The sequence below is a fragment of the Rhodnius prolixus genome, unplaced genomic scaffold (genome assembly GCF_049639745.1).
Source record: "Rhodnius prolixus isolate KJV_2025 unplaced genomic scaffold, Rpr scaffold_42, whole genome shotgun sequence".
NCBI lineage: Eukaryota > Metazoa > Arthropoda > Insecta > Hemiptera > Reduviidae > Rhodnius > Rhodnius prolixus.
The window spans coordinates 189,431-214,824 of record NW_027411640.1 but is presented as its reverse complement, the minus strand read 5'-3'; the positions used below and the strand labels follow the sequence as shown (position 1 = coordinate 214,824).

Genomic DNA, 25,394 nt, shown 5'->3' with positions numbered 1-25,394 from the left:
CTTTACCAGTTTAATAAACAATATCAGCCTCTCTCAACTCTTCAATTATAGAGAGAATTTCATTTTCATGCCCTGTATGACCTGCACTAGTTGAGGCGAATAGCAGCCGAAGTCGATCAACCAGTTCGTTAGGATCATCCCAGTATTCATAAATACTTTGACCTTCCCTCATACCTTTACCAACAGTTTACCTCGGTCTTAGCTTTTGCCTACTAGCTCTCGTTGCAATCAGAGTCAGAGGTGTTCGACTATGTGACGCTGTACTTGGTGGAGTAAACCTAGTTTGCGGTAAAAGTTTTCCCGGCGATGTTGAGGGCGGATTAAAGAGAGGAGCGATTATATGTTTGTATTTCCATCCTTTACTAGAACTAATTCCTTTTTCATCACTAAACTGACGCTTATGTGCATTACTTCTAATTAGAATATCTTTATAACTATCTAGATCATTTTCTAATATTGCGTAGGTTTTTTTAGAATAATAACTGTAACAAACCTGCGGTACCTTCATACCACTTCACCCAAGTAACTTCATACTGTCCGGTAGGACAGTTGTATAAGGGTTGATCGTCAAAAACTGCACGAAAAAGCGTAACGCTGAAAAACACCCAACTTTGGCATTTTTTCTCTCTTTTTCTATAAAAGATAAAATTCCCAAATTTTCTTTAAAATATAGTGCAAATCCTCCTTTATAACTGTAATTTTTTCGTAATAACATAGATTTATTAGTTTTCGAGAAAAGCAATGTGAAAAATGCGCAAAAACAACATTTTCAAAAATTGTTGTTGTTGTTGTTGTTACCTTTTTTGTAAACTGCGTAGCGCCTAAACGCGCAAACCGATTTTCATGAATGAGGTGTCATTCAATTCGGAATTTTATGTAGATGTGCCTTTTGGGGGTCTCGACGACGCTGTACATCGAATTAGAGAGCAGTTAGCCCCCTTTTGTAAGGCCCCTTCCAAAATTATTATTACTAATTACTCTGTAAATCTTGGCTTGATTTTGATAAAATTTGGTAGTATGTTAGGGTTAAGGCTCCCCTTTGTAACAATAAAGCGACGGTCTGCTCTTACACTTGTTAAGGGGAAGTATAGCAATCGTTTCAAATTATCAACGCGTGAACCGATTTTCATGAATGAAGTGTCATATTATTCAAAATTTTATGTAGATTTGCATTTTAGAGGTCTCGACGCTGTGCATATTTGGGAGGGGAGTTCGCCCAATGTATGTAAGGCCCCCTCCAATATTATTATTACTGATAACTCTATAAATCGTAGCTCGAATTGATAAAATTTGGGAGGATGAAAGGGTTAGGGCTCCCCTGCATAACAGTAAAGCGATGGTCTGCTCTTACTTTATTATATTATATATGCGTTGTAGTTTTATTTTTTATATGTGACTAAACTAACTGACGGACTAAGTCCGCCAAGCCGGTCCCAAGCCCAGGTGAGAAAGGATGAGGGGTCCGTCGGAGTTACTTATGTTTCAGGATCTAAAGGCTAACTATACGCAGAGCCAGGAGAGGGAGGATATATTCATAAATGTTTATGCTGTGTAAATATGTTATTGTTTGCAACCCTCTATAAAACTATAAATAAATCTATCCAAAAGGTACAAAAATCTCCTTAACAAAAACTTATAGTTTAAAATGTTAAGTATAAGGGTTGATTAAACGCCAAAATGCACACAAATCAGCAAGTAGCCAACATTTCATTCATACTTCATTAATATTTAAGTAATTTTACTGCATTAACTTTTTATTAAATTTTTTAGAATTTATTAGATGTCGCAGACCCTTATGCTGGCCATTTTCGTCTACAAAATATATGTTCAAGTAGCACTGTAGATTGACTGTAATATCTAGTTATTTATAATAATCAAACTGTTAATTACAGGTAAGACGAATTCAAGACTGAAATATTGTTTTAAATCCTCCGTGATTGAAATTTAAAAAGTGGCCGACTCTAACTTCGTTTTTTTTCTACTTTAACACGCATGTATATGTGACTACTCAGAATAATTCATCACTCATTTTATCATAATTATAATAAAAAAATATTATGAATGAAGTGGCCAGCATAAGGGTCTGCGACATCTAATAAATTCTAAAAAATTTAATAAAAAGTTAATGCAGTAAAATTACTTAAATATTAATGAAGTATGAATGAAATGTTGGATACTTGCTGATTTGTGTGCATTTTGGCGTTTAATCAACCCTTATACTTAACATTTTAAACTGTAAGTTTTTGTTAAGGAGATTTACATTAATGTCATAACCATCTATGGTTACCTGAGCATTTCCAATGGTCATACCGCCGGTTGGTAGAATCCTGATTCCATATCTATCATCCAACTCCCCAGTGTCACCAGTCATTATTTTCAATATATATGGTTCTATTAAAGGTCCGAGATCTTCTTCATCTCTTAAACTTTTCTCTAATTACTTTTTTTCTATTTTTGTTATATACTCTAAAGGAGTGATCTCCTCAAATGTTTCTTCTTCTTGTTTTATTGGAATAGGATATCTTAGAGGGGTAGAACCTTTAATAGTTGATTGTGATGGTTCATTAATTAGTGTTTCTGTTTCTGTTGAAGCGTCTTTGGTAGAAGCTTTAATCGGTGATTCCATTGCAGTTGAAGCATCTTTGTTCATTTTCAAAGGCACATAATCTACCACTAATAGGTCATCTTGTTTGCCTCGTTTTTTCCGCTGAACCAGCTCTTGCAGCGGCTCCGTGATGGGTTTCAAACTCTTTTCTAGTTCTTCCTGAGATGTTTGAAGACCTCGCTTCATACTTTTGAATTTATTGCGTAGTGTTTTAGAAGTTTCAATAAGTTGTTTAGTAACCTTGGGATCCATAACGGAATGAGAAAACTATTCTACCACCAGTCTATATATAGATAAATGTATCCAAACCCTTCCGAAACCTACCATTGTTAAAATCTCTTGTTTTATCCAGAGTTATAAATCCATGCGGCTCCTCCCAGCAGATATTGCACATCTGTTTAAACTTATTAAAACTGTCCGGTAGGACAGTTGTATAAGGGTTGATCGTCAAAATCATATGATACACTGGGGGAATTTACATGATCACTGTAAACATGTTTTAAATTTAAGTCATCCTGTTTGAACAATATGATAAAGTTAGCGTTGTCACGAATAAGATGTTTAGGGATCCTTGCATAACTTTGGCAAAGATAAAAGCAATCAATGTCCTTCTGACGTCCCATACTGAAATATTTCCTGATATTTTCCTGCTCATCCATTGAAATATCATCAAAAACTATGACAGAGTTTGATTCTGCCATATCAGGAGTGATTATTTGTTGAGTAGTATTAATTGCAAGGAATCCTATTTCTGGAACTAGTTTAAAGATCTTTTCTTAATATAAATATTTCTCTTGTTGAAGCGACTGACTGCATAGGTACACATGTGCGAATTTCAGCCCATTTGGTTGTAAAAGTAAACAAGCCATAAGATTGGTTTTACCAGAACCTGAAGTTCCACAGATAAGTGCTCGGATATTATCTGGTAGTAGTACACCGTGTCGATTTATTTTCACATGTTCGCCTCTAGAATTATTCAATAGATTGCAGATTGGTAAACTTTCACTTTGCTTCTCTTACCTTATATCAAGGGATGCGACACTTTATATATATAGTTCCAGATCTCACTAATATCATCATAATGAGAAGGAAAACTGCCGGAAGAGGTCTTATAAATTCAGTGATTAACAAACTTCCTTTTGAAGTGCACATACCTGGTTACAGATTTTGCGGTCCCGGAACTAAACTACAAGAAAGATTAAAACGAGCAGATAGAGGAATTAATCCTTTGGACGAAGCCTGTCGGGAACACGACATTGCATACTCTCAACATAAGGATCTAGAATCAAGACGTAAAGCTGACAGTAGATAGGATTTGCCGATTCTGGCACACCTAAAATACAAAATGGCGGCCATCATCGAAATCGACGAAGGTTTAAGCCATGCCCCTACCCCCTATTGACCAATCATCGAACTCGACGACCACTTAGGTCACGCCCCTACCCCCACCCCTCCCCTTTTTGAGCAATCATCGAACTCGACGAGGGCTTTAGACCACGCCCCTACCCCCACTCCACCCTTTTAATCGACCAATCAGCGAATTCGACGACACCCCTCTTACCCCACCCTAGCCCTACTCCTATTACATGACACCTACCTTTACCCCCACCTCTAGGTCGTCGTATTCGTTGGCCTCTTAAGCTCCTCCTACAAGATGGCGGCTCTCCTAACAGCTGTAGTACACAAGATGGCCGACCTCGTACCAGCTGATGACCACAAGATGGCGGACCTCATACCTCCACCCCCCTCGCCAAATGATAGACAGGAGGGGATTTTTTTTTTAATTATTTTTACTTACCTGGGATTCGATCCTACAACCTTCGTACTGGTAGACACGTCATCTGCACCAGTCGGCCACAGTGGTAGTCTCGCCTACTCTAGTGTTGAATGTTCTCTTATGTTTTAACTTGGAATTATTTTTTTAAAAAAGTAATCTAACCCCCCTCACTAAGAATTTTTTTTTTTTAAATTACCCCCACTATCATAAAAATATTCAACTTAAATAAAAATGGATAACCTCACTTTAGGTAATAGAAAAATTATTTACTTACCCCCTCCACCCGGACTGCTTCCGTTGCTGATGACGCGACCTACACTCACTGAAAACTAAACCCGAACTGACACTTGGACTGCGATACTAGCTATTACTAGCATTAACCCCCCACCACAATTACGTCACACACTAACTAGCCAATAGAATTGCATCTTTTTTTCCAAATGATTACCTCTCTGGACAGGACTCCGTAGCAAGCCACGCCCTTTCCCTTCCACATCTTTTATCATACCTGTTAATTTATATATATGCCAACATAGCTGAACATGCTCCAACAAGTCTGGACATGTAGCCAGCTGCCTCTTTCGCTTTAACCGTTTTTTTTTTTGTTCTTATTATTTCCGTTTACCAATTATACAAACCTGTATGAACATATCGTTATAGTCTCAATAGGATGACACGTATGATTAGCTGAACATGCTCCAACAAGTCTGGACATGTAGCCAGCTGCCTCTTTCGCTTTAACCGTTTTTTTTTTTTTTTTTTTGTTATTATGAAGTTAAAAGTAAATTGAACTTTGAACTTATTAATAAAATATAAATAAGTTTTAATTTACTTTTCTTTATTTATAAGTGTATAAAGTAAAAATAAGAATGAACAAACATTAATTAAAACATTTTATTTTTTATTTAAAGGAAGTATACAAGTAAAATAATAACATTTATTTCACAGTATAAATTTTATTTAAATTCTATGTCATATCTTCCATTATTAAAGCCTTTTTACATTATTAACAGTTTTTTCTTTGATTGTTGGTAATCTTCCACCATTTCATCAGTTATCACTGCCGCAAATCTGCGTGGAAGGAAGATCCTCGTTGGGTAGTCCATTGTCGGGCCAATATAATGTAAATGGGCAACGATGGCATCTCCAAATTTAGTGTTGATTCTTTCGAATTGCTTCACTTCGTATGAGTATCCGGTTCTTAGATCTGATAATTTGCCAATGCCCACAAACCTTGTATTCACATCATTCAAAAAGCTTGCCAACTTAGACATCTAAAAGAAGAATATTATATGAAAGTATCACATTATTATCAATATATTGTTTCAATAAAAAAGTATTATTACGAGTACTTACCTTTGAAGTATGAAGTTAACCTCTCGAGCTGTGGGCAACGAATGACGAATTACCTTACAAGCTTCACTACTTTACCGTTACTGATGCCCCCCCCCACTCTATGACGTCACTTATAGTTAGCCAATAGAATTGCGTGCTTGTCTTCCCTCTCTCTCTTGCAAGTGTCTCTCTCTCTAAGGTGAATCATACCTCCCACCTTTGATGCAGGACTCAACCTGTCCGTTAACTTCATATATGTTTCTTAGAAAAAACAATATTTTTAAAACTGAACTTTGCCCTTATTAGCTTTTATTGCTTTATAAATAATAAAACTTTGAATGTTTTGGAGACTTAAAAACTTACATTTTAAAAAATGTTAACACGCTTACACAACATGTTTGAACAGGCAAGTAAAAATAATGATGACTCATACCATTGTCATATCCTCAACGAGCACAAGCTGCAGCTTAGTTTTTTCTTTTTTTGAACTAAATAAATTTTGTATATGCGCCCCTCTTAGTTCGGCTTCCGCCTTAAGCTTCCTCACCACGTCAAGGTGGAGGTCATCGAGGAAGATTTTTTTTTTATTTTGTTTTATTTTTTATTTATTTTTTTTAATTTTTTTAAATAATTTTATAATAATAAAAGGAATAATTGAAAAATAAAGCAATAATTTAACTTAATACATTTATTGAAATAAAACTTAAAAAGATACATATCTACAGAAAAATATAAAAACTTAAAAATCAACTTCAAATACAAATAAAATATTTAATTTCTAATTAGTACATTAAAGTGAAATAAATAAGAAATGTTTTGCTATCGAATCAATTTATTTTAATGGTTGTTGGAATTTTAGCTGCCTTGCATCAATCGCATTCATACATTGTACAGAATCTGCACAAATCCATTCATGGTTTACGGGGATTTTACACCCCGCCAGTGACCAACATTCAGGTTTGTGTGCAACTCAATGCATTCGCCAGTGACCACATTCGTTCTTCAAGGCAAAAATATTTCCGTCTCATTCCAACCAAACTTACCGTTGAGCCAGCAATTGATGGCTTTAATTCGATATTGCGTACATTTCTCTTTACAAGTATTGTGTATAATACACTGATTTCCTGCTGTTTCTAGTGAATCAAGTTTTGGACAGTCATAATCTTCTAAATTAATTACACAACAACTGTACAGATTTTGCAAAAGAAATCTTTTCTTTTCATAACCCTTAACAAACACAAATTTATAATTACAATCAATAAACTTGAAAATATCTCTAATCATTTCATATTCAATATCCCCGTCATTCCATTTAATTTTATGATAATAATTTTCTAACCAATAATTGGTTCTTCTACTTTTTTCACATTGTTTATGTTGGACAGGTGGCTTGAATATCCAGTGTCTGACTGATTGAAAATTATAGTCTAACAGAGAAAGCTCTTTAACAATATAACCTCCTACACTGTCTACAAAGCACTGGAAGTCAGCTATCAGCACGCCTGTTTGAGCCATACTGAACACTGAACTAGCTCTTCAAGCCTTCTTATACCATACGACGTACAATACCTGTCAAAGGATTATATTCTACCACCCTGTCGTGAATAATAAGACAATAGGCAGTGGTGTTGGGCGGGAACATTTCTTTTGATTCAAATTCCAATCTAACATCTACCGGGCGACATTTGATAGATTCACACTGTTTAGAACAATCTATTACAATTAAGGGTGTTTTCTCTTTAAAATTTTGTGAAGAACTTAGAGGATACATTTGTTTTCCATAATATGACATTTGAAAGGAAGCATACATATGATATAGAATGGCAAAACGGTTAGAGGAAAAATCTACATTCAAATCGCCGTATGGGAAAGCTTTACAATTAAGATAAAGTTTTACATTTGAAATTGAACAGTGGTCAAAGTGACTAGCGTTGCTTTCCACATTATTAGCACGTCCGGTCTGAAAAGCTAGAATGATATATCGGGGCTTTTCCATTTGACTAGAAGTCTTTACTGACCAGATTTGCCTCTGAGTGGCCGGCAACAAAGGGTAATCATAGAGTTCCCAACTTCTAAAACTTAGAGCAAATACCTTAGCAGATTTAAGATGACGCATAAGAGCCAATCTCTGATGTTCGTTGACTGTTACATAGGGCAGCATCCAGCAAAACTTCACCATTTCAATTTTACACCTCTCCACCGCTTGTTCTTCATTCAATCTGTTGAATTTATAGGCATTTCCATCTTGTCTGCTTCTAACAAGTATCAATTCTTGTTTAACATTAATCACAATTTTCTGGTAATCTTCACAAAATCCCAGCAGCGATGATAGCGGAATGCATAAATTAAAACATCCTTCTGCTGAAGTGATGTTGAGAGCATCGCTTTGGGGATAGCACCAGCCCCAGTTTGTAATATACTGGCAGCCTGCCTTAAGCGAAACCAGCCCTTTATGTGTACAAGCTATTCCTGGGTTTTTTACTCGATCTATTTCAACTCCACTTAGTTCGTATCTTATTTCGTCAAATAGAAATGCAAAAGCATTATTGGTCAATTTGGATGAAACAGGAACTGCAGAGCCGTCTTCCTTTAAAAACTTGCCTTCCAAGTAGAGCAAACTTTTTTGACTGGGTAGCGTATATAGATCTTTATGTTGTACACTAATGCGTATTTCATCGCCTGGCAGTAGTTTTGAAGAAGCATATGGGTGATGGGAATGCAATTCTATGCACTCGATTGAATTGTCAAACTGACATTTCTCTTCCAAATCTAACACTTCCATGATGATGATAGCACGTAGTAACCTGCAGCCTGAAGAAATCGAATACTGCTGTTGGTCAGCGATGTTCGCTCGGCAACTGTTCTCACTGGAATGATGCTCTTTTTCTCCGCAACTGTCCTTTTATCGCCTCTTCTAAAGTCTAAACCCATCTCCGTCTAGTGATCAAATGGCCAACTTCAGTTGTGAGCCTCTCTTTTATAAGACATCCAGCAGGAAGAGTAGACAAAGCTGACCGCAGTTGATAGTGCCAACTTTCTGATACTGCTTCCTGTTCCATGAAATTCGACTTCCCTTTACATATAGGACAAATTCAGCAGGGGGATTGGCACCACTGCTATCGAAGAATTGAACATATTCTCCTCTCTTCTTGTAACAAACCCAGTGAGTACCACTGCCAACACTGCTATCCAAATTAAAAATGGCTCGTTCATTTTTCCAAGGTTTCTTTGGAAATTCATCAATCATGAATACTCCTCTGAAATGAGGAATTTTATTTGATTTCGCCAACTTAATTAGATCAAAATTACTTAGCCGCAGGCGAGGTAGCGTATCCAGCATTCGTTTAGCTTTTCCACTCAATTTTGAAGATTTGCCACCCATTCGACTAGGAGTGGGGATGATTCTCTTCTTTTTCTTCTTATCTTTAGCACGTTTCATGATAAACTAAAACGTTGTTCTGGCTTTATATATGAACATTTTTAACATTCTCCCAACTGTTGTGTGAATTATCTAAGCCCAACCATTTCACCAAAATTCTATCACCTTTCCGTTTAATAACCTTCTCCACTAGGTAACTGTCGGGATGTTTGGCCAGCTGCAGTTCCTCTTGATAGAAACCTCCAGCAATCATTTGCCCCTTATAATCTTTCAGATGATAGGTGATCGGTATGGTATTTTTCACTTCAGCAACTTTAAATATTTCTGTAGACCATGAAGGGCAGTAGCCTTTAGCGAATTGAGCTTTATATTTGGATATGCGTACATGATCACCAGCTTTGAACTTGGGAATGTTGGCGTTTTTCAAAGTTTTCTTCGCATATACTTCACGTAATAGCTGTTCTTCTATTTCTTTTCCCCGTACTGAAGCCGGTGCCATTTTGATCGTTCTGTGTTTAGTGTTATTATATTTTCTCACTAGCGATTTAATGCCGGTTAGCCATTCGTACGATCCTTGGAGACTAAATTTTTTCCACATTGCCGCTTTCAGAGTACGATTGAATCTCTCCACTATTGAAGCTTTTAAGTTACTATAGGTAGAATAGTGATTTATACCGTTCACGTTCATCAGCTTGCCAAATATCTTGTTGTAAAACTCTTTTCCATTATCCGTTTGCAAATTGTTTGGCTTCCGTTCGGCTAATACTTTCTCGAATGCTTGATTAACTTCCTGGGCTGTCTTATTCTTCAGAGGGATCGCCCATGCATATTTGGAGAAACAATCAATCACGGTCAACAGATATTTGTGGCCTTTATTGAATCTAGCGTAGGGTATTAGTTCCACTAAGTCGGCTTGCCATAGGTCATCCAAGCCCTTTAGAAGGACTGCTCTTCTCTTGAACACTCTTCTTGCTGGTCTATGCAACTCGTTTACAATCTGTTCCTTAACAGAGGCCATGATGAAATGAAGCTTGTTCATGTCCACACTACGCTATTATACCTCCATCTCTCAGCTGGGCTTCAATACTTTTTATTTCCGCGCTGGCATTGTTGGTGTCAAGTAAGCTTCTTAATCGATCTACAAGCATGTTAGGATCTACATATCCGGCACCTCTTTTTGTTGAAAACAATTTTGAAATCACATTCTTGTATTTCATGTTTGTGTTCAGAACTTTAATTGGTCCTGCTGTGCCCTTCTCTATGAGCGTTCGTCTGTTGCAGTATGCTCTTATAATTGATATAATCCGTCTTTTTCACCATAGACAAGTTTGGATTTGTCAAGAATAATAACTCGAAAAGACCTGGCGTGCCGAAATAGGTATTATCACCAACGGATAGAATATCTTTGCTGATGGAGACCACTGAGTCACCAATACTAAATCTCCGGCCGTCATAAACTACACCATATATCATATCCAATGCCTTGGTCTCATTTTTAATAAATTTTTTGATATATTTTGAGGACATTTCTCCAACTTCCTTCAAATATTTTGTTGAAATTTCCTTCCCTTCGGGAGTTTGTGCTTGTTCTCGTACCTCTTGAAGCGGGCTGGTTGCTTCAGCAGAAGCAGAAGAAGATAACTTTAGAACTTCCGGTCGCTTTGGGGTTGAAAGTTCTTCATGCCATGTTTTTGTAAATCTTGACGGCGGTGTTGTAGCCGATTCCAGCCTCAAAAATTTTAGTCTCTTTGGAGGTGGAAGGGGTGTTTCACAAGTAGCTACTTCCGGTTTAGGAGATTCTTTTAATTCAAGTGGTGGCTTTTCCTGCTTTTCCACCAATGCTTTCAATGGACTCAATAAAGGTTGATATTTCATTTTCAAATATTCATCGGTCTCCTCTCTGTTTCTCTTCAATAAATTACACTTTTCAACTCCACTGTGGCGCCCCATACAAAAATAGGCTCTTACATTATCTTGCTTGTCACATGCTATATCATCGAAAATAATTATTGAATTTGGCAGGGCCTCTTTAGGTGGGGGAACTTGAGAATTGTCTTCAAATTCAAAGTACCCAATATCTTTTAAAGGTTCTAAAATTTGAGCTAGCTTCCGGTACTTGGGCTGTTGTAATGACTTTGCAAACAAATATATATTTTCACATCTCAACCCCTTTGGATCGTATATTAAGCTCAACATCAGGTTAGTTTTCCCACAAGTAGACGGTCCACATATTAAACATCTAATGGAATTTGGGAAAAGCGGACCGTGTTTGGAACATTTCTTGGAAGAGGCCCTGTCGTCAAGGTTTTGCACGGAGAGGGTGTGATGTTGCTTTATCAAGCGCATGATGGGAACTAATAAGGAACGCTCTCTCGCTTCTGTATATACTAAGCTATGTACATGGCACAGGAAATCTATCTACATTGCATTCACACACCCGCCACCTACATTCACACATCCTATTTACATAAAATAAAATAACTTAAAACTAATACCCACCACCTTTTTTTTTATTTATTAATTGTTTTTATTTTTTTTTTTAATAAACTATTAATTAGAAAAAATTTAATACTAAATACTAATAATATATGTAAAAAGATATTTACAAAAATACGTTTAAAAAAAATTAATAAATAAAGATTGACTAGAACAAAAAAAAAGACCTATTCCAAACAAGGTAACCATGTACATAGTATACGAAATATATATATATATTTACAAAAAAAATCCACAACTTTACACAGGCAAGTCCGCTATGGTAAAGTGGCCATGGGCGAGAGTATGTACACGATCGACTAGATGGCGTTTGTCGTCGTGGGGCGAAAGGGATACTTTTCTCTGTTCGACGGAAAAGAGTTTATGTTCTTTAGAAATTATTGTTCTAAACGTGGTTGTAAACTCTTTTCCCTCGAACAGGGCAGCCATATAATCATCAAAGGTGATTTTTTTATCTACGGCTGCCTTCTTTATCCCTTTCGCCCGCTTCTTCTCTAGGCCGCGGATGCGTACTGTGTACATCTTTGCGCGGAGGCCCACGAATTCAGAGACAGGCTCTCCACTGGCTTCATCCTTGAACTTCCCCAACACCTTCTTATTTCTATTGTTTTTACATGGATGTCCGTCTGGGTAGTCGCTGGTGTCAAATTCGTCCATCATTGTAGTTATGTCCTCGTAAAAGTCTTTCGTCTTTACTAAGTACACGAGGCTGTCAGTGTCTGTGTATAAAAGTTTTAGTTTGTCAGGTCCGTATTTTGTCAGCATTGTAGCGTAGTGAAAGTCATACATCCGGACTTTGGACAGATCAAGAATGGCCATCCCAACATAGATTGGTTTGTTCATCGTGATCTGTTCAAAGTCCAGATGTACAGCAGTCAGCGTCTCAGAGTAGATCGTCCTGTCTTTAAAAGTAGGTTTCGCTATTAGTTTCCGTATTCTACGTTCGTCGGTTACTAGTTCTATTTTTGTTCGTTTTCGTACGACCTCCATGAATTTGCCAAATACTGCGTTGTTCATTAGTTTGTAGAAGTCTTTGTCAAAGTCGTTGGTCGCCTGTTGTCTCATTTGGGTGTTGAGGTCGATGTAAGGGCGAAGCCAACGGGACTGCCTGAATCGCAGCGCTCTATGTACGCGTACCAACCGCAGACCTAAACCCATGGCCTGCCCCAAGTTGACGAAGTGAACAACGTATTTCTCCCTGTTGGTCAATGGAGCCAACAATTTCTTATTAACCTGTCCCGGAGGCACCCTATTCTCCGGGAGAAGGGGGAAATCGTTGTGCAGTTCGTGCAACTCGGCCGGATACTCAATATCGGCTTCGACAATATACCCGAAGGGACCATCTTCCTGCATATTACCCCAGTCTAGAGTATCCGGATCTGATACCCATTCGAAAGCCCCGTAAGGAAGTGGATTTGACATTGCCCACCCGTACAAATTATTTGCATCTAGGTAGGCAATGTAGCTAGATTCCTTATGAGGATCTCGATCTGGGTACAGATAAGCATTATCAGCTTTACCATAGCGAAGACTGCACTGGCAAATGCCACCCCTAATGCCCCGCTCAACCATCAGGAGCTGGTCATAATCAGTGAGTAGATCTAATTGTACCCCTGTACGCTTCAGCATGGCATCCCAAGCCAGTCCTGGGGCCGTGAATATGCTCAGGGTCCAGCGAATATGCTCTTATGCAAACATCTCTGAAATTTTCAAAGATGTCACATAAGAGCATTACGTCTACCTTAAGGTAGAGTTCGCTGTACCCCCCTAGGGTTCTAATTTCAAAGGCCTCCCAAACTGACTGGGCATGCTGATAGTCTTCGTCCGAGATGTGGCATTCATTAAGGGTGCTGTAGAATGCCTCCTTAGGGGGTAGAACCGTCTCCCTAAGTTTCTCGAACGAATCTGTGTAGTCATAGGGGTACACTCCTTTTCTTACGACCAGATCCATCTTGTCGGCGAGGAAGAATTTGACCGTGTCTATAAATTTATTGTTGGGCAAATTCTTGGCCAACCTATCTAAGCTAGAAGACATGAAACGGAAGGTGTCCACAAATCTGACGGTTTGAGCGCCCACTTGCTTGCTGAATGAGATGTATTTCTCTTCGCTGTTGGGGATGACGTCAATGCGACTTGAGTCATACCCCAACTGGCGAACAATAAAGTGGGCGTCATAGCCGCTCAGATTGAGGAGGAAGACGGGAAGAAAACGAGGAGTGCGGTAAAGGATATTGCAGGAATTGTGAGCAGGACCACGATACACACCAGTGATGTGATCGTGATCCGCCACTTTAGGATCGGATCTATTGAAGGGAAGATTACAGAGGTGACATTTTGGGGGCCGTTTAAAGTCTTCCAGCTGAGATGGTGTCAGGGGTAGCATTGGCCGCTTAATGGAGTATACCAGAGCCACCTTCTCGGCCACCGCCTTTATGTAAGCCATAAATTTCTCTGCGGAATCTTCACCCGTATAGATGTAAGGTTCCGCAGGAAAATCGGCAGGAAGGCAGTGGCGTATGTCTTCTGCCACTTTCACATAAGTGCAGAAACTCATAAGAAGATGGCTCTGGTAGGGAGTTGTGTATGACCGGCCCACATTGTTTCCGTTTGCATCCATTTTTTTTAAAATTGCCTCAAAATCAGCATAAACGACGAAGGGAACCCTCATTTGGTTTTGTATTTTTGTGAAAGATATTTTTGGAGGGGTCCTATCGTCGTTACAGGCTGGCAATACAATCCGGGTCGGTCTATTTACTCCACAATACTCCATATGTTCCCTCACCCGCTCGGCGATGCTTTCACCATCCATGTTGAAATGGGTAAAGCACCGCTTGCAAACGTGTACCCTTTTTCCATGCGCAGTAATTTGACTGACGACTAATCTATCAAAATCTTTAATATAAGTGTAATGACTTCGGCCATTCTCTAAAGTCAGAAGAAGGAGATCGCGATGGTCCTCCTTCTCCTGCTTTACCACTTTTAGAGGGTGCACGTTTCCTTTCTCTCCAAGGGTGAAAACATTTATCGTGATGTTGTTGTACTTTTCAAATTTTTTCACCTCATGGAGAGGAGTGGGGAAGAAATGCAGTCAAAATTGTACCTGTGCTCTATATTAGCATACTTACTAACGCGTTGTGGATTCTGTGTGATGAAGCAAGAGAGTATCGCGTACTGAAAACACCGGTCATCCGTATATTGAACATTAATAACAGCCTTCTTGTTGGCAATGTGAGGAGGAAGGGGAATGAAGCTGGAGCCGCCGAGAGGGGTAAATTTATTTACTTTTAAGAGGACTCCGTCGAACTCTTTTAGGCACCAGCCGCTCCCCTTTAGTGTTGACTCCTCCATCTCTACTACAATCTTCTTGAAGCTCTCATTAAGAGAGTCGTCGATGGAGGAGTCTTCATAAATTACTTTGTTCTTAGTCTTGAAGGCGCGATCACAAGTTTCACCTTTGATGTTTTCAAAGGTCGCCTCCAAGACCAAGTTATATTTGAGGGGAGAATCGCTGTCTGCCATTACTTCCTGAAGCAGACGACGCAATGTTTCTATCTGACCTGTTAGAAATTCCATTGCGTCGACTGCCCCGGAACTTGGAAGGAAAAAAGTTCGAAGAGTCCTCCCAAAGGCTGACTCCACTTCGTACAAATGGCCTTGAGCTGCCTCAATACGAGCTCGTTTTGCCATGACTGGTGTTTCAGTACCGCAGCGACGCAAATGAGCAAGCATCGTTTTTCTTGAGGAATAACTTTCTCTACAATTAGGACATCGACGAGATTGCTCATTTGCGGCGCAAGCGCGTTCATGACGTTCCTTATAATCCCCCCGTAAAAACATTTTTCCACAATATTGACACTCCATTATTATTCAAATAGTGAGTAACACAAAATAATAACTACAAATATATTATATATTTAAACCACGAATATTTCAAAATTACTAATAAAAATGAATAAAGAATATAAACTAGACTAAGATATTACTAAAGAAATATATACAAGAAACAGAATTAACTATATAAAATGAAATTAAAATTGAAAACTTATAAAAAAGAAATACAAAGAAGTGAAATAATAAAAAAAACAAACAAAAAAAAAACAAAAAAAACGAATATATATATATTTGTTGAAAATTAATAAAAAAAGTACTTACAGTTCAAAGAAGGCAAGACGCTGGAAAAGCTGTTGACACTAAGAACACTAAACACTGTATGACCGCAGCAGAATTCGGAGCGACTTTTATATTATCAGAAGAATCGATTATGATAATCGATTATTAGTAAAAACATGAAATGCTATTGGCTAACTATAAGTGACGTCATACCCAAGGGTGGGAGATATCAGTTAATTACTGACCAATTCAAACAGGGCAAGCTCAGACATGCAAGTTGAGCAATATTAAGCCATATACGAATTATGTGATAAATAAAGAAAAGTTAATTAAAACTTATTTATATTTTATTAATAAGTTCAAAGTTCAATTTACTTTTAACTTCATAATAACAAAAAAAAAAACGGTTAAAGCGAAAGAGGCAGCTGGCTACATGTCCAGACTTGTTGGAGCATGTTTGTGCTCGTTGAGGATATGACAATGGTATGAGTCGTCATTATTTTTCCTTGCCTGTTCAAACATGTTGTGCAAGCGTGTTAACATTTTTTAAAAAGTAAGTTTTTAAGTCTCCAAAACATTCAAAGTTTTATTATTTATAAAGCAGCAAAAGCTAATAAGGGCAAAGTTCAGTTTTAAAAATATTGTTTTTTCTAAGAAACATATATGAAGTTAACGGACAGGTTGAGTCCTGCATCAAAGGTGGGAGGTATGATTCACCTTATAGAGAGAGAGACACTTGCAAGAGAGAGAGAGAAAACAAGCACGCAATTCTATTGGCTAACTATAAGTGACGTCATAGAGTGGGGGGGCATCAGTAACGGTAAAGTAGTGAAGCTTGTAAGGTAATTCGTCATTCGTTGCCCACAGCTCGAGAGGTTAACTTCATACTTCAAAGGTAAGTACTCGTAATAATACTTTTTTATTGAAACAATATATTGATAATAATGTGATACTTTCATATAATATTCTTCTTTTAGATGTCTAAGTTGGCAAGCTTTTTGAATGATGTGAATACAAGGTCTGCGGGCATTAACAAATCATCAGATCTAAGAACCGGATACTCATACGAAGTGAAGCAATTCGAAAGAATCAACACTAAATTTGGAGATGCCATCGTTGCCCATTTACATTATATTGGCCCGACAATGGACTACCCAACGAGGATCTTCCTTCCACGCAGATTTGCGGCAGTGATAACTGATGAAATGGTGGAAGATTACCATCAATCAAAGAAAAAACTGTTAATAATGTACAAAGGCTTTAATAATGGAAGATATGACATAGAATTTAAATAAAATTTATACTGTGAAATAAATGTTATTATTTTACTTGTATACTTCCTTTAAATAAAAATAAAATGTTTTAATTAATGTTTGTTCATTCTTATTTTTACTTTATACACTTATAAAGAAAAGTAAATTAAAACTTATTTATATTTTATTAATAAGTTCAAAGTTCAATTTACTTTTAACTTCATAATAACAAAAAAAAAAAAAAAAAAAAAAACGGTTAAAGCAAAAGAGGCAGCTGGCTACATGTCCAGACTTGTTGGAGCATGTTCAGCTAATCATACGTGACATCCTATTGAGACTATAACGATATGTTCTTACAGGTTTGTATAGTTGGTAAACGGAAATAATAAGAACAAAAAAAAAACGGTTAAAGCGATAGAGGCAGCTGGCTACATGTCCAGACTTGTTGGAGCATGTTCAGCTATGTTGGCATATATATAAATTAACAGGTATGATAAAAGATGTGGAAGGGAAAGTGGGTGGCTTGCTACAGAGACCTGTCCAGAGAGGTAATCATTTGGAAAAAAAGATGCAATTCTATTGGCTAGTTAGAGTGTGACGTAATTGTGGTGGGGGGTTAATGCTAGTAATAGCTAGTATCGCAGTCCAAGTGTCAGTTCGGGTTTAGTTTTCAGTGAGTGTAGGTCGCGTCATCAGCAACGGAAGCAGTCCAGGTGGAGGGGTAAGTAAATAATTTTTTCTATTACCTAAAGTGAGGTTATCCATTTTTATTTAAGTTGAATATTTTTATGATAGTGGGGGTAATTTAAAAAAAAAATTCTTAGTGAGGGGGGTTAGATTACTTTTTTAAAAAAATAATTCCAAGTTAAAACATAAGAGAACATTCAACACTAGAGTAAGCGAGACTACCACTGTGGCCGACTGGTGCAGATGACGTGTCTACCAGTACGAAGGTTGTAGGATCGAATCCCAGGTAAGTAAAAATAATTAAAAAAAAAATCCCCTCCTGTCTATCAATGGGCGAGGGGGGTGGAGGTATGAGGTCCGCCATCTTGTGGTCATCAGCTGGTACGAGGTCGGCCATCTTGTGTACTACAGCTGTTAGGAGAGCCGCCATCTTGTAGGAGGAGCTTAAGAGGCCAACGAATACGACGACCTAGAGGTGGGGTAAAGGTAGGTGTCATGTAATAGAAGTAGGGCTAGGGTGGGGGAAATGAGGTGTCGTCGAATTCGCTGATTGGTCAATTATTAAGGGTGGTGGGTAAGAGTGGGGGTAAGAGGGGTGTCATCGAATTCGCTGATTCGTCGATTTAAAGGGTGGAGTGGGGGTAGGGGCGTGGTCGAAAACCCTCGTCGAGTTCGATGATTGGTCAAAAAGGGGTTGGGGTGGGGGTAGGGGGTGTGGCCTAAGTGGTCGTCGAGTTTGATGATTGGTCAAAAGGGGAGGGGTGGGGGTAGGGGCGTGGCCTAAGTGGTCGTCGAGTTCGATGATTGGTCAATAGGGGGTAGGGGCGTGGCTTAAACCTTCGTCGAGTTCGATGATGGCCGCCATTTTGTATTTTAGGTGTGCCAGAATCGGCAAATCCTATCTACTGCTGACCTTATACTCGCCGACAAAGCCTGGCGAAGAACCAAGGCAAGTGACGCCTCTTTTGGTGAGAAAGCGTCAGCCTGGGCAGTCACAAACGCAATGAAAGCTAAAGTAAAATTAGGTGCTGGGGTGAAAAAGGTGAAAACTATAAAAGATGTTATAAAAGCAGCGCGTGTAAATTCACCTTTGTCGATTAGTGATGCGTCAAAGAGAGCTCTAAAGAAGGCAAAGAGTTTTTTAAAAAAGACAAAACCATCAAAAATACCAAGAGTTTTACCAGTACCAAGAACTGGTGGAATTCTTCCGTTTCTAGTACCCTTATTTGCAGGGCTATCTGCACTAGGAAGTTTAGCTGGTGGGGCATCAGCGATAGCAAAGGCAGTAAAGGATACACAGATTGCCAGAGATCGTTTAGAAGAGGATAGAAGACATAATAGGAAATTAAAAGAACAACAGATTGGCAAAGGGTTTTTCCTTAAACCATATAAGGAAGGATATGGTCTTTACATAAGAAAAAATGACTGACTACTTCCTAACATAGCGCTCACAAGCATTGAATTAATGAAATATGCTAAAAATATTCCACATTTTAGAGGTGTATATATGCGTGATACATTGCCAAAATTTCCTAAAACTAATGAAAGTGCTATTGTAAATTTAGATTCAGCGAACAATCCCGGAACTCATTGGGTGGCATATATTAAGAAAGGTAACCAAGTTATATATTTTGATCCATTTGGGAATCTTAGACCACCGCTAGAAATGCTACATTATTTTAACAACAGTGAAGTCATATATAATCGTGAGAGGTATCAAGATTGGAACACTCCTTATTGTGGACATTTATGTTTAGAATTTCTCTATAATAATGCTTAACAAAGTTAACAGACATTAGTCATGTCTTACACTTTTACCTTAACAGGTACATCTAGCATCCTTAGCGCTGATATATTTCCACCAATTAGTTTTTTAGATGGAGGTGACTATAATATTGGCTGGCTTAGCTTCCAATCTTATAACTCTATTCCAAACATAATTGAAAATGTAAACAATAAATTTCATTATGGTGACAAAGTGATTAGTATCCCTACTGGGAACTACGAGGTTGAAGGTATAGCAGATTATCTAAAAAGACACATGCAGTCACCAAATTCAATTAAAATGAAAGGAAATGTTAACACTTTTAAAGTTGAATTCAAGTGTACTCAACCAGTTAATTTCAACAAAGAACATTCAATTGGTCCTTTGCTGGGATTTACTCGTCATAAAGTACTGGAGGCAAACGTTACACATAAATCAGATGAAATTGTAAAAATTCATGGTGTAAATACAATTGCTATAAACTGTAATGTAGCTGCTGGTTCATACAGAAATGGTAAACCTGGTCACACAATATATGAATTTTCCCCTACAGTTCCTCCAGGTTATAAATGAACCTACACCAGTCATTTATTTTCCAGTCATTGGCGAGAGAATTGACAATATTACACTAACTCTTACAGATCAAGACAATAATTTGGTGAACTTTCGTGAAGAAGTAATTACCATTCGACTACATTTGAAGAAAAATGGGTATTGATTTTCAAGGATATAAAAGTAGTAATGCTGGAGTTAAACCAACCAGTATTCATCGTTTACCCCGCAGAGTGTTAACACCTTTAAACGTTTACTTTCTACAGCAAATAGGACTTTTAGTTAAACCACAATGGAAGAAATACTAAATATAAGTGAAGGGGTGACTTTCGAAGAGAGAATTACTAACTATCAATTTCACACTCATCAACCATTTACTCAGTCGCTGAACAATTCTGACGAGATCGTTATTTCTGTACAACAACAGGACATTTTCACAGTTCCTTCAAAAAGTTTTCTCTACATTCAGGGACAAGTAGAGAAAGATGAAACTAAACCAAATGTAGGTGTGAGATTAGTGAGGAATGCTTTCATGTATCTCTTTGATGAAATCAAATATCAGTTAAATGGAGTTTTAGTTGATCATGTCCGTAATCCAGGAATTGTCAGCACTCTTAAAGGATACGTATCTTTTAACAGTGATAAAGTTAAAGCATTAGAAATAGCTAGGTGGATGCCTGCTAATACAGATATCAAGCTTATTGATGATGACGGTAATTTTGACTGCTGCATTCCATTGGACACAGTTAGGGGCTTCTTTGAAGATTACAACAGAATAATTCTACAAGGGAAACATGAACTAATATTGCACAGAAGTAGAAGTGATAATGATTCCATATTCGGCGCTGACGCAGCAGTTAAAGCTTCTATTAAACTTAAATCCGTACACTGGAGGATCCCATATGTAAAAGTATCTGATCAACAAAAGCTCGAGTTTTTGAATTCATCAACAAGGGGAAAACCATACACATGGCATTTAGATCATGGGATCTAATTGAATATCCAACACTGCCTGCTACCACTAAGCATACGTGGACATTGAAAACCACGACAAATCTGGAGAAACCTCATTATGTGATTATAGCATTTCAAACCAACAGAAAGGATAATATACTAGCAGATCCAACACATTTCGATCAAAATAACATTACTAATGTTAAACTGCATCTAAATTCAGAGATTTATCCCTATGACGACTTAAATGTACATTTTTCCAAGAATTATTTCAGTTTTCTGTATTACATGTACCAAAATTTTCAACATAGTTACTATGGAAAAGCAAACCAACCTCTCATGACTAAAAATCACTTCAGAGATTATGCACCTATTATTGTAATTGACTGTTCCCGTCAATCGGAAGCGATTAGATCATCTTCTGTCGATGTCAGGTTAGAGATGGAATGTACTGAAGCTTTCGAGGCCAATACAACTGCGTATGCTTTAATTTTACATGATAGCCTCGTTGAATATAATCCTCTATCTGGAATGGTTAGAAGATTGTAAATTGGGGGGGGGGATGAGTTGATATAAAGTGAAGCACTTCAAAGAGGAACTAGTAGTTAGTCAAATATGTGTGCTGCAGTAATAGATGTGCAAGGCTATCAAAGCTGCGATCATGGATTCATCGTCAAGGAGCTGGCTATTGTCGACTTGACTGGTCTGGAGAAGCATTGGTTATTCAAACCCCCATCTTATGGAAATCCATACTCACCTCCCAATAGATGGGTATACAGAAATCTTCATCGAATCGGATGGGAAATGGGCGATACTGACTATTCTGAATTTGATGATATCTTAAGAAATGAAACTAAAAAATATGCTTACCTTTTTGCAAAAGGAGATGAAAAATGTAAATTCCTAGGAGATATTATTGAAAAAACTGTATTGAACCTTCAGGATTTTGGCTGTCCTAGCCTAAAACAATTATATCCATATCAACACTTTCCCAAATGTGACTATCATGGTGAAACAAAGTATAACTGTGCTTTACAGTTTGGAAAAATGTTAGTTTCTTGGCTTTCGAGCAACTATTCAAAGGTAGATTTTACCAATTCTGGTGTCAGGGAGAATACTTTCAAAGGCTGGAAAACAACTCTAAGTCCAGAATTACTAGCATTTAATGGATTTATCAAGATCAGAAATAATTGTATACAGAGCGTGTATTGTGGGCTGCAGCTTTTAGAAAAGACAATTAAAGAATGCCCTTGTAAATTACATATTTTACATAATAAAAACTGTAATTGGTTTCAAAAACATGGAATTAAATAATTTTTTTGGAAATTAATTTTGTTTTTTTCTTTTACCTTTTTACTCTTCTTAAAGAACATAGGAAAGGATATAACATGATTATAACAAAAAAAATAAGAAAAATTTACTAAAAAGCAATTTTATTAATGCAATAGTCACACTGTTTTGAATGATTTCAATAAATTATATGCAGAGCCAAACTGGAACTGTCCGCAATATCGGTCAGCATGGCATGAAAATTAAAAACGTTTGTTATAATTAATGAAATTGCTTATATACTGCATTACATGAAGTATTGCAACTAAAGTATCTGGTTATTTATGATAATGCAATATTGCATTACAGATTTAATTCATTAAATAATGAATTGAAGGTGTCTTTGACATCATCAATGCCATTTATAAATAATTTATCTCCTTCTTCTGCAGTAAATATCAAGCTCCGCCACCACCGCTATTCCATTCAGGCTACAATCTTTGATGTTAAAGGATGTTGATCATCATAATCAATTCTCCTCTGAGTTTCGATCAATTTTTATAATATGCGGACAGCCAATTCATTTTGTTTAAGTCCAGCTTGGCAAAAAAAATTTCCTCTGTAGTGAACATTTTGCTGTAGTTCATCAACTGCCTCCAAGGAAAAAGGCTAAGTATTTTTGCAAAGGACTTAAGATTACTTTTAAACGTCCGTCAAGTTGGTATGGCCACCACCGAGTTTTTTAACCAAATATCGCACACCGTTTGTGCCGCGATTGTGCCGGCGATTCACCAAGTTTCATCGTTTGTGCCGCTAAATTACGGAAGTTATTAGCAAAACAAAGTGGCCATACCAACTTGATGTCAAGTTAGTATGGCCACCTCTTTATTTTCAACTTTTTAAAATTTTCTCTGCACCAATCGTTTGTGCCGCGTTTGTGCCGGCGATTCACCAAATTTTGTCGTTTGTGCCGCTAAATTACGGAAGTTATTAGCAAAACAAAGTGGCCGTACCAACTTGACGTCAAGTTGGTATGGCCACTTTTTATTTTTGAGTTTTTCGAAAATTTCTTCTTACCATTCGTTTGTGCCGGCGATTCACCAAATTTTGTCGTTTGTGCCGCAAAATTACGGAAGTTATTAGCAAAAAAAGTGGCCGTACCAACTTGACGTCAAGTCACTTTTTATTTTTTGAGTTTTTTAAAAATTTCTTTTTACCATTCGTTTGTGCCGCGTTTGTGCGGGCGATTTACCAAATTTCAGCATTATAGCTTAAAAATTAAAAAAGATATTAAAGAAAACTTTTCCTCGCACTGAGCGCACCACAGCGGCAACTTATTTTACTAACACTTATTTACGAATTTCATCAAAAAAACATATCAAACACAGCAAATATTAGTACTTTTCTTTTACCTACAACATTAGAAATAACTAATTTATTAAAATCAAAAGATTTTTTCGTTTGTACCGCATTATTAAGCGAGATATTCGCGTGTCAACTTAATATGAGAAAAATTGATATAACTATTTAATTTTTGAATTTTTTCAAAATTTCTTTTTCCCAATCTCTTTGGCCTCGTTTGTGCCGCTGATTCGCCAAATTTCATCGTTTGCGCCGCATTATTACGCGAGATATTCGCATGTCAAGTTGGTATGGCCACTTTTTATTTTTGAGTTTTTTCAAAATTTCTTTTTACCATTCTTTTAGGCTTCGTTTGTGCCGGCGATTCACCAAGTTTCATCGTTTGTGCCGCAATATTAAAGAAGTTATTAAAGAAAAACTGTTACTGACATACTGACGCAAGCAGCGCATCTCTACGTCAACTAAAGTAACTAACTGCCAGCATACACCAGCGGTTGGTGGGTTGATAATTTATCTATAAATACATATCTATTACAGCAAATAATAGTATTTTACTTTTACCTACAACTTTACAAATAACTATTTTAGTAACATAAAAAGTTTTTTTCGTTTTTACCGCCATACCAAGCGAGATATCAGCGTGTCAAGTAAATATGAGAAAAATTGATATAACTTTTCATATTTTGAATTTTTTCAAAATTTCTTTTTGCCAATTTCTTTGGCCTCGTTTCTGCTACCGATTCGCCAAATTTCATCGTTTGTGCCGCATTATTACGCGCGATATTCGCATGTCAAGTTAGTATGGCCACTTTTTATTTTTGAGTTTTTTCAAAATTTCTTTTTACCATTCTTTTAGGCTTCGCTTGTGCCGGCGATTCACCAAGTTTCATCGTTTGTGCCGCATTTTTAGGCGAGATATTCGCATGTCAATTAATTATGACAAAAATTGATATAACTTTTTATTTTTTGAACTTTTTCAAAATTTCTTTTTGCCAATCTCTTTGGCCTCGTTTGTGCCGCTGATTCGCCAAATTTCATCGTTTGTGCCGCATTATTACGCGAGATATTCGCATGTCAAGTTGGTATGGCCACTTTTTATTTTTGAGTTTTTTCAAAATTTCTTTTTACCATTCTTTTAGGCTTCGTTTGTGCCGGCGATTCACCAAGTTTCATCGTTTGTGCCGCAATATTAAAGAAGTTATTAAAGAAAAACTGTTACTGACATACTGACGCAGCAGCGCATCTCTAAGTCAACTAAAGTAACTAACTGCTAGCATACACCAGCGGCTGATGGGTTTCCTTTCAGCCATAAATACATATCAATTATAGCAAATAATTGTATTTTTCTTTTAACTACAACATTACAAATAACTATTTTAGTAATATCAAAAGCTTTTTTCACTTGTGCCGCCATACAAAGCGAGATATTAGCGTGTCAAGTAAATATAAGAAAAATTCATATAACTATTTTTTGAAATTTTTCTAAATTTCTTTTTGCCAATCTTTTTGGCCTCGTTTCTGCTGGTGATTCACCGAGTTTCATCGTTTGTGCCGCATTATTAAGCGAGATATTCGCATGTCAACTTAATATGAGAAAAATTGATATAACTATTTATTTTTTAAATTTTTACGATATTTCTTTTTGGCAATCACTTTGACCCCGTTTCTGCTGGTGATTCGCCAAATTTCATCGTTTGTGCCGCTTTATTAAGCGAGATATTCGTATGTCAATTTGGTATGGCCAATTTTTATTTTTGAGTTTTTTCAAAATTTCTTTTTACCATTCGTTAAGCTTCGTTTGTGCCGGCGATTCACCAAGTTTCATCGTTTGTGCCGCATTATTACGCGCG

The 25,394-nt window shown here is 37.2% G+C and overlaps 1 protein-coding gene across 1 annotated transcript; it reads left to right on the top strand.

Annotated features, from left to right (window-relative positions):
- Nucleotides 1-20,251: 20,251 nt before the first annotated feature.
- Nucleotides 20,252-20,953, top strand: LOC141462350 (uncharacterized). Its single transcript, XM_074144140.1, has one exon. The coding sequence runs from the start codon at nucleotides 20,252-20,254 to the stop codon at nucleotides 20,951-20,953; it is 702 nt and encodes a 233-aa protein (XP_074000241.1).
- Nucleotides 20,954-25,394: the final 4,441 nt, after the last annotated feature.

Bases quoted from the DNA above. Each gene is read 5' to 3' on its own strand.
- LOC141462350 (XM_074144140.1), top strand. From the start codon at position 20,252: ATGGAAGAAATACTAAATATAAGTGAAGGGGTGACTTTCGAAGAGAGA.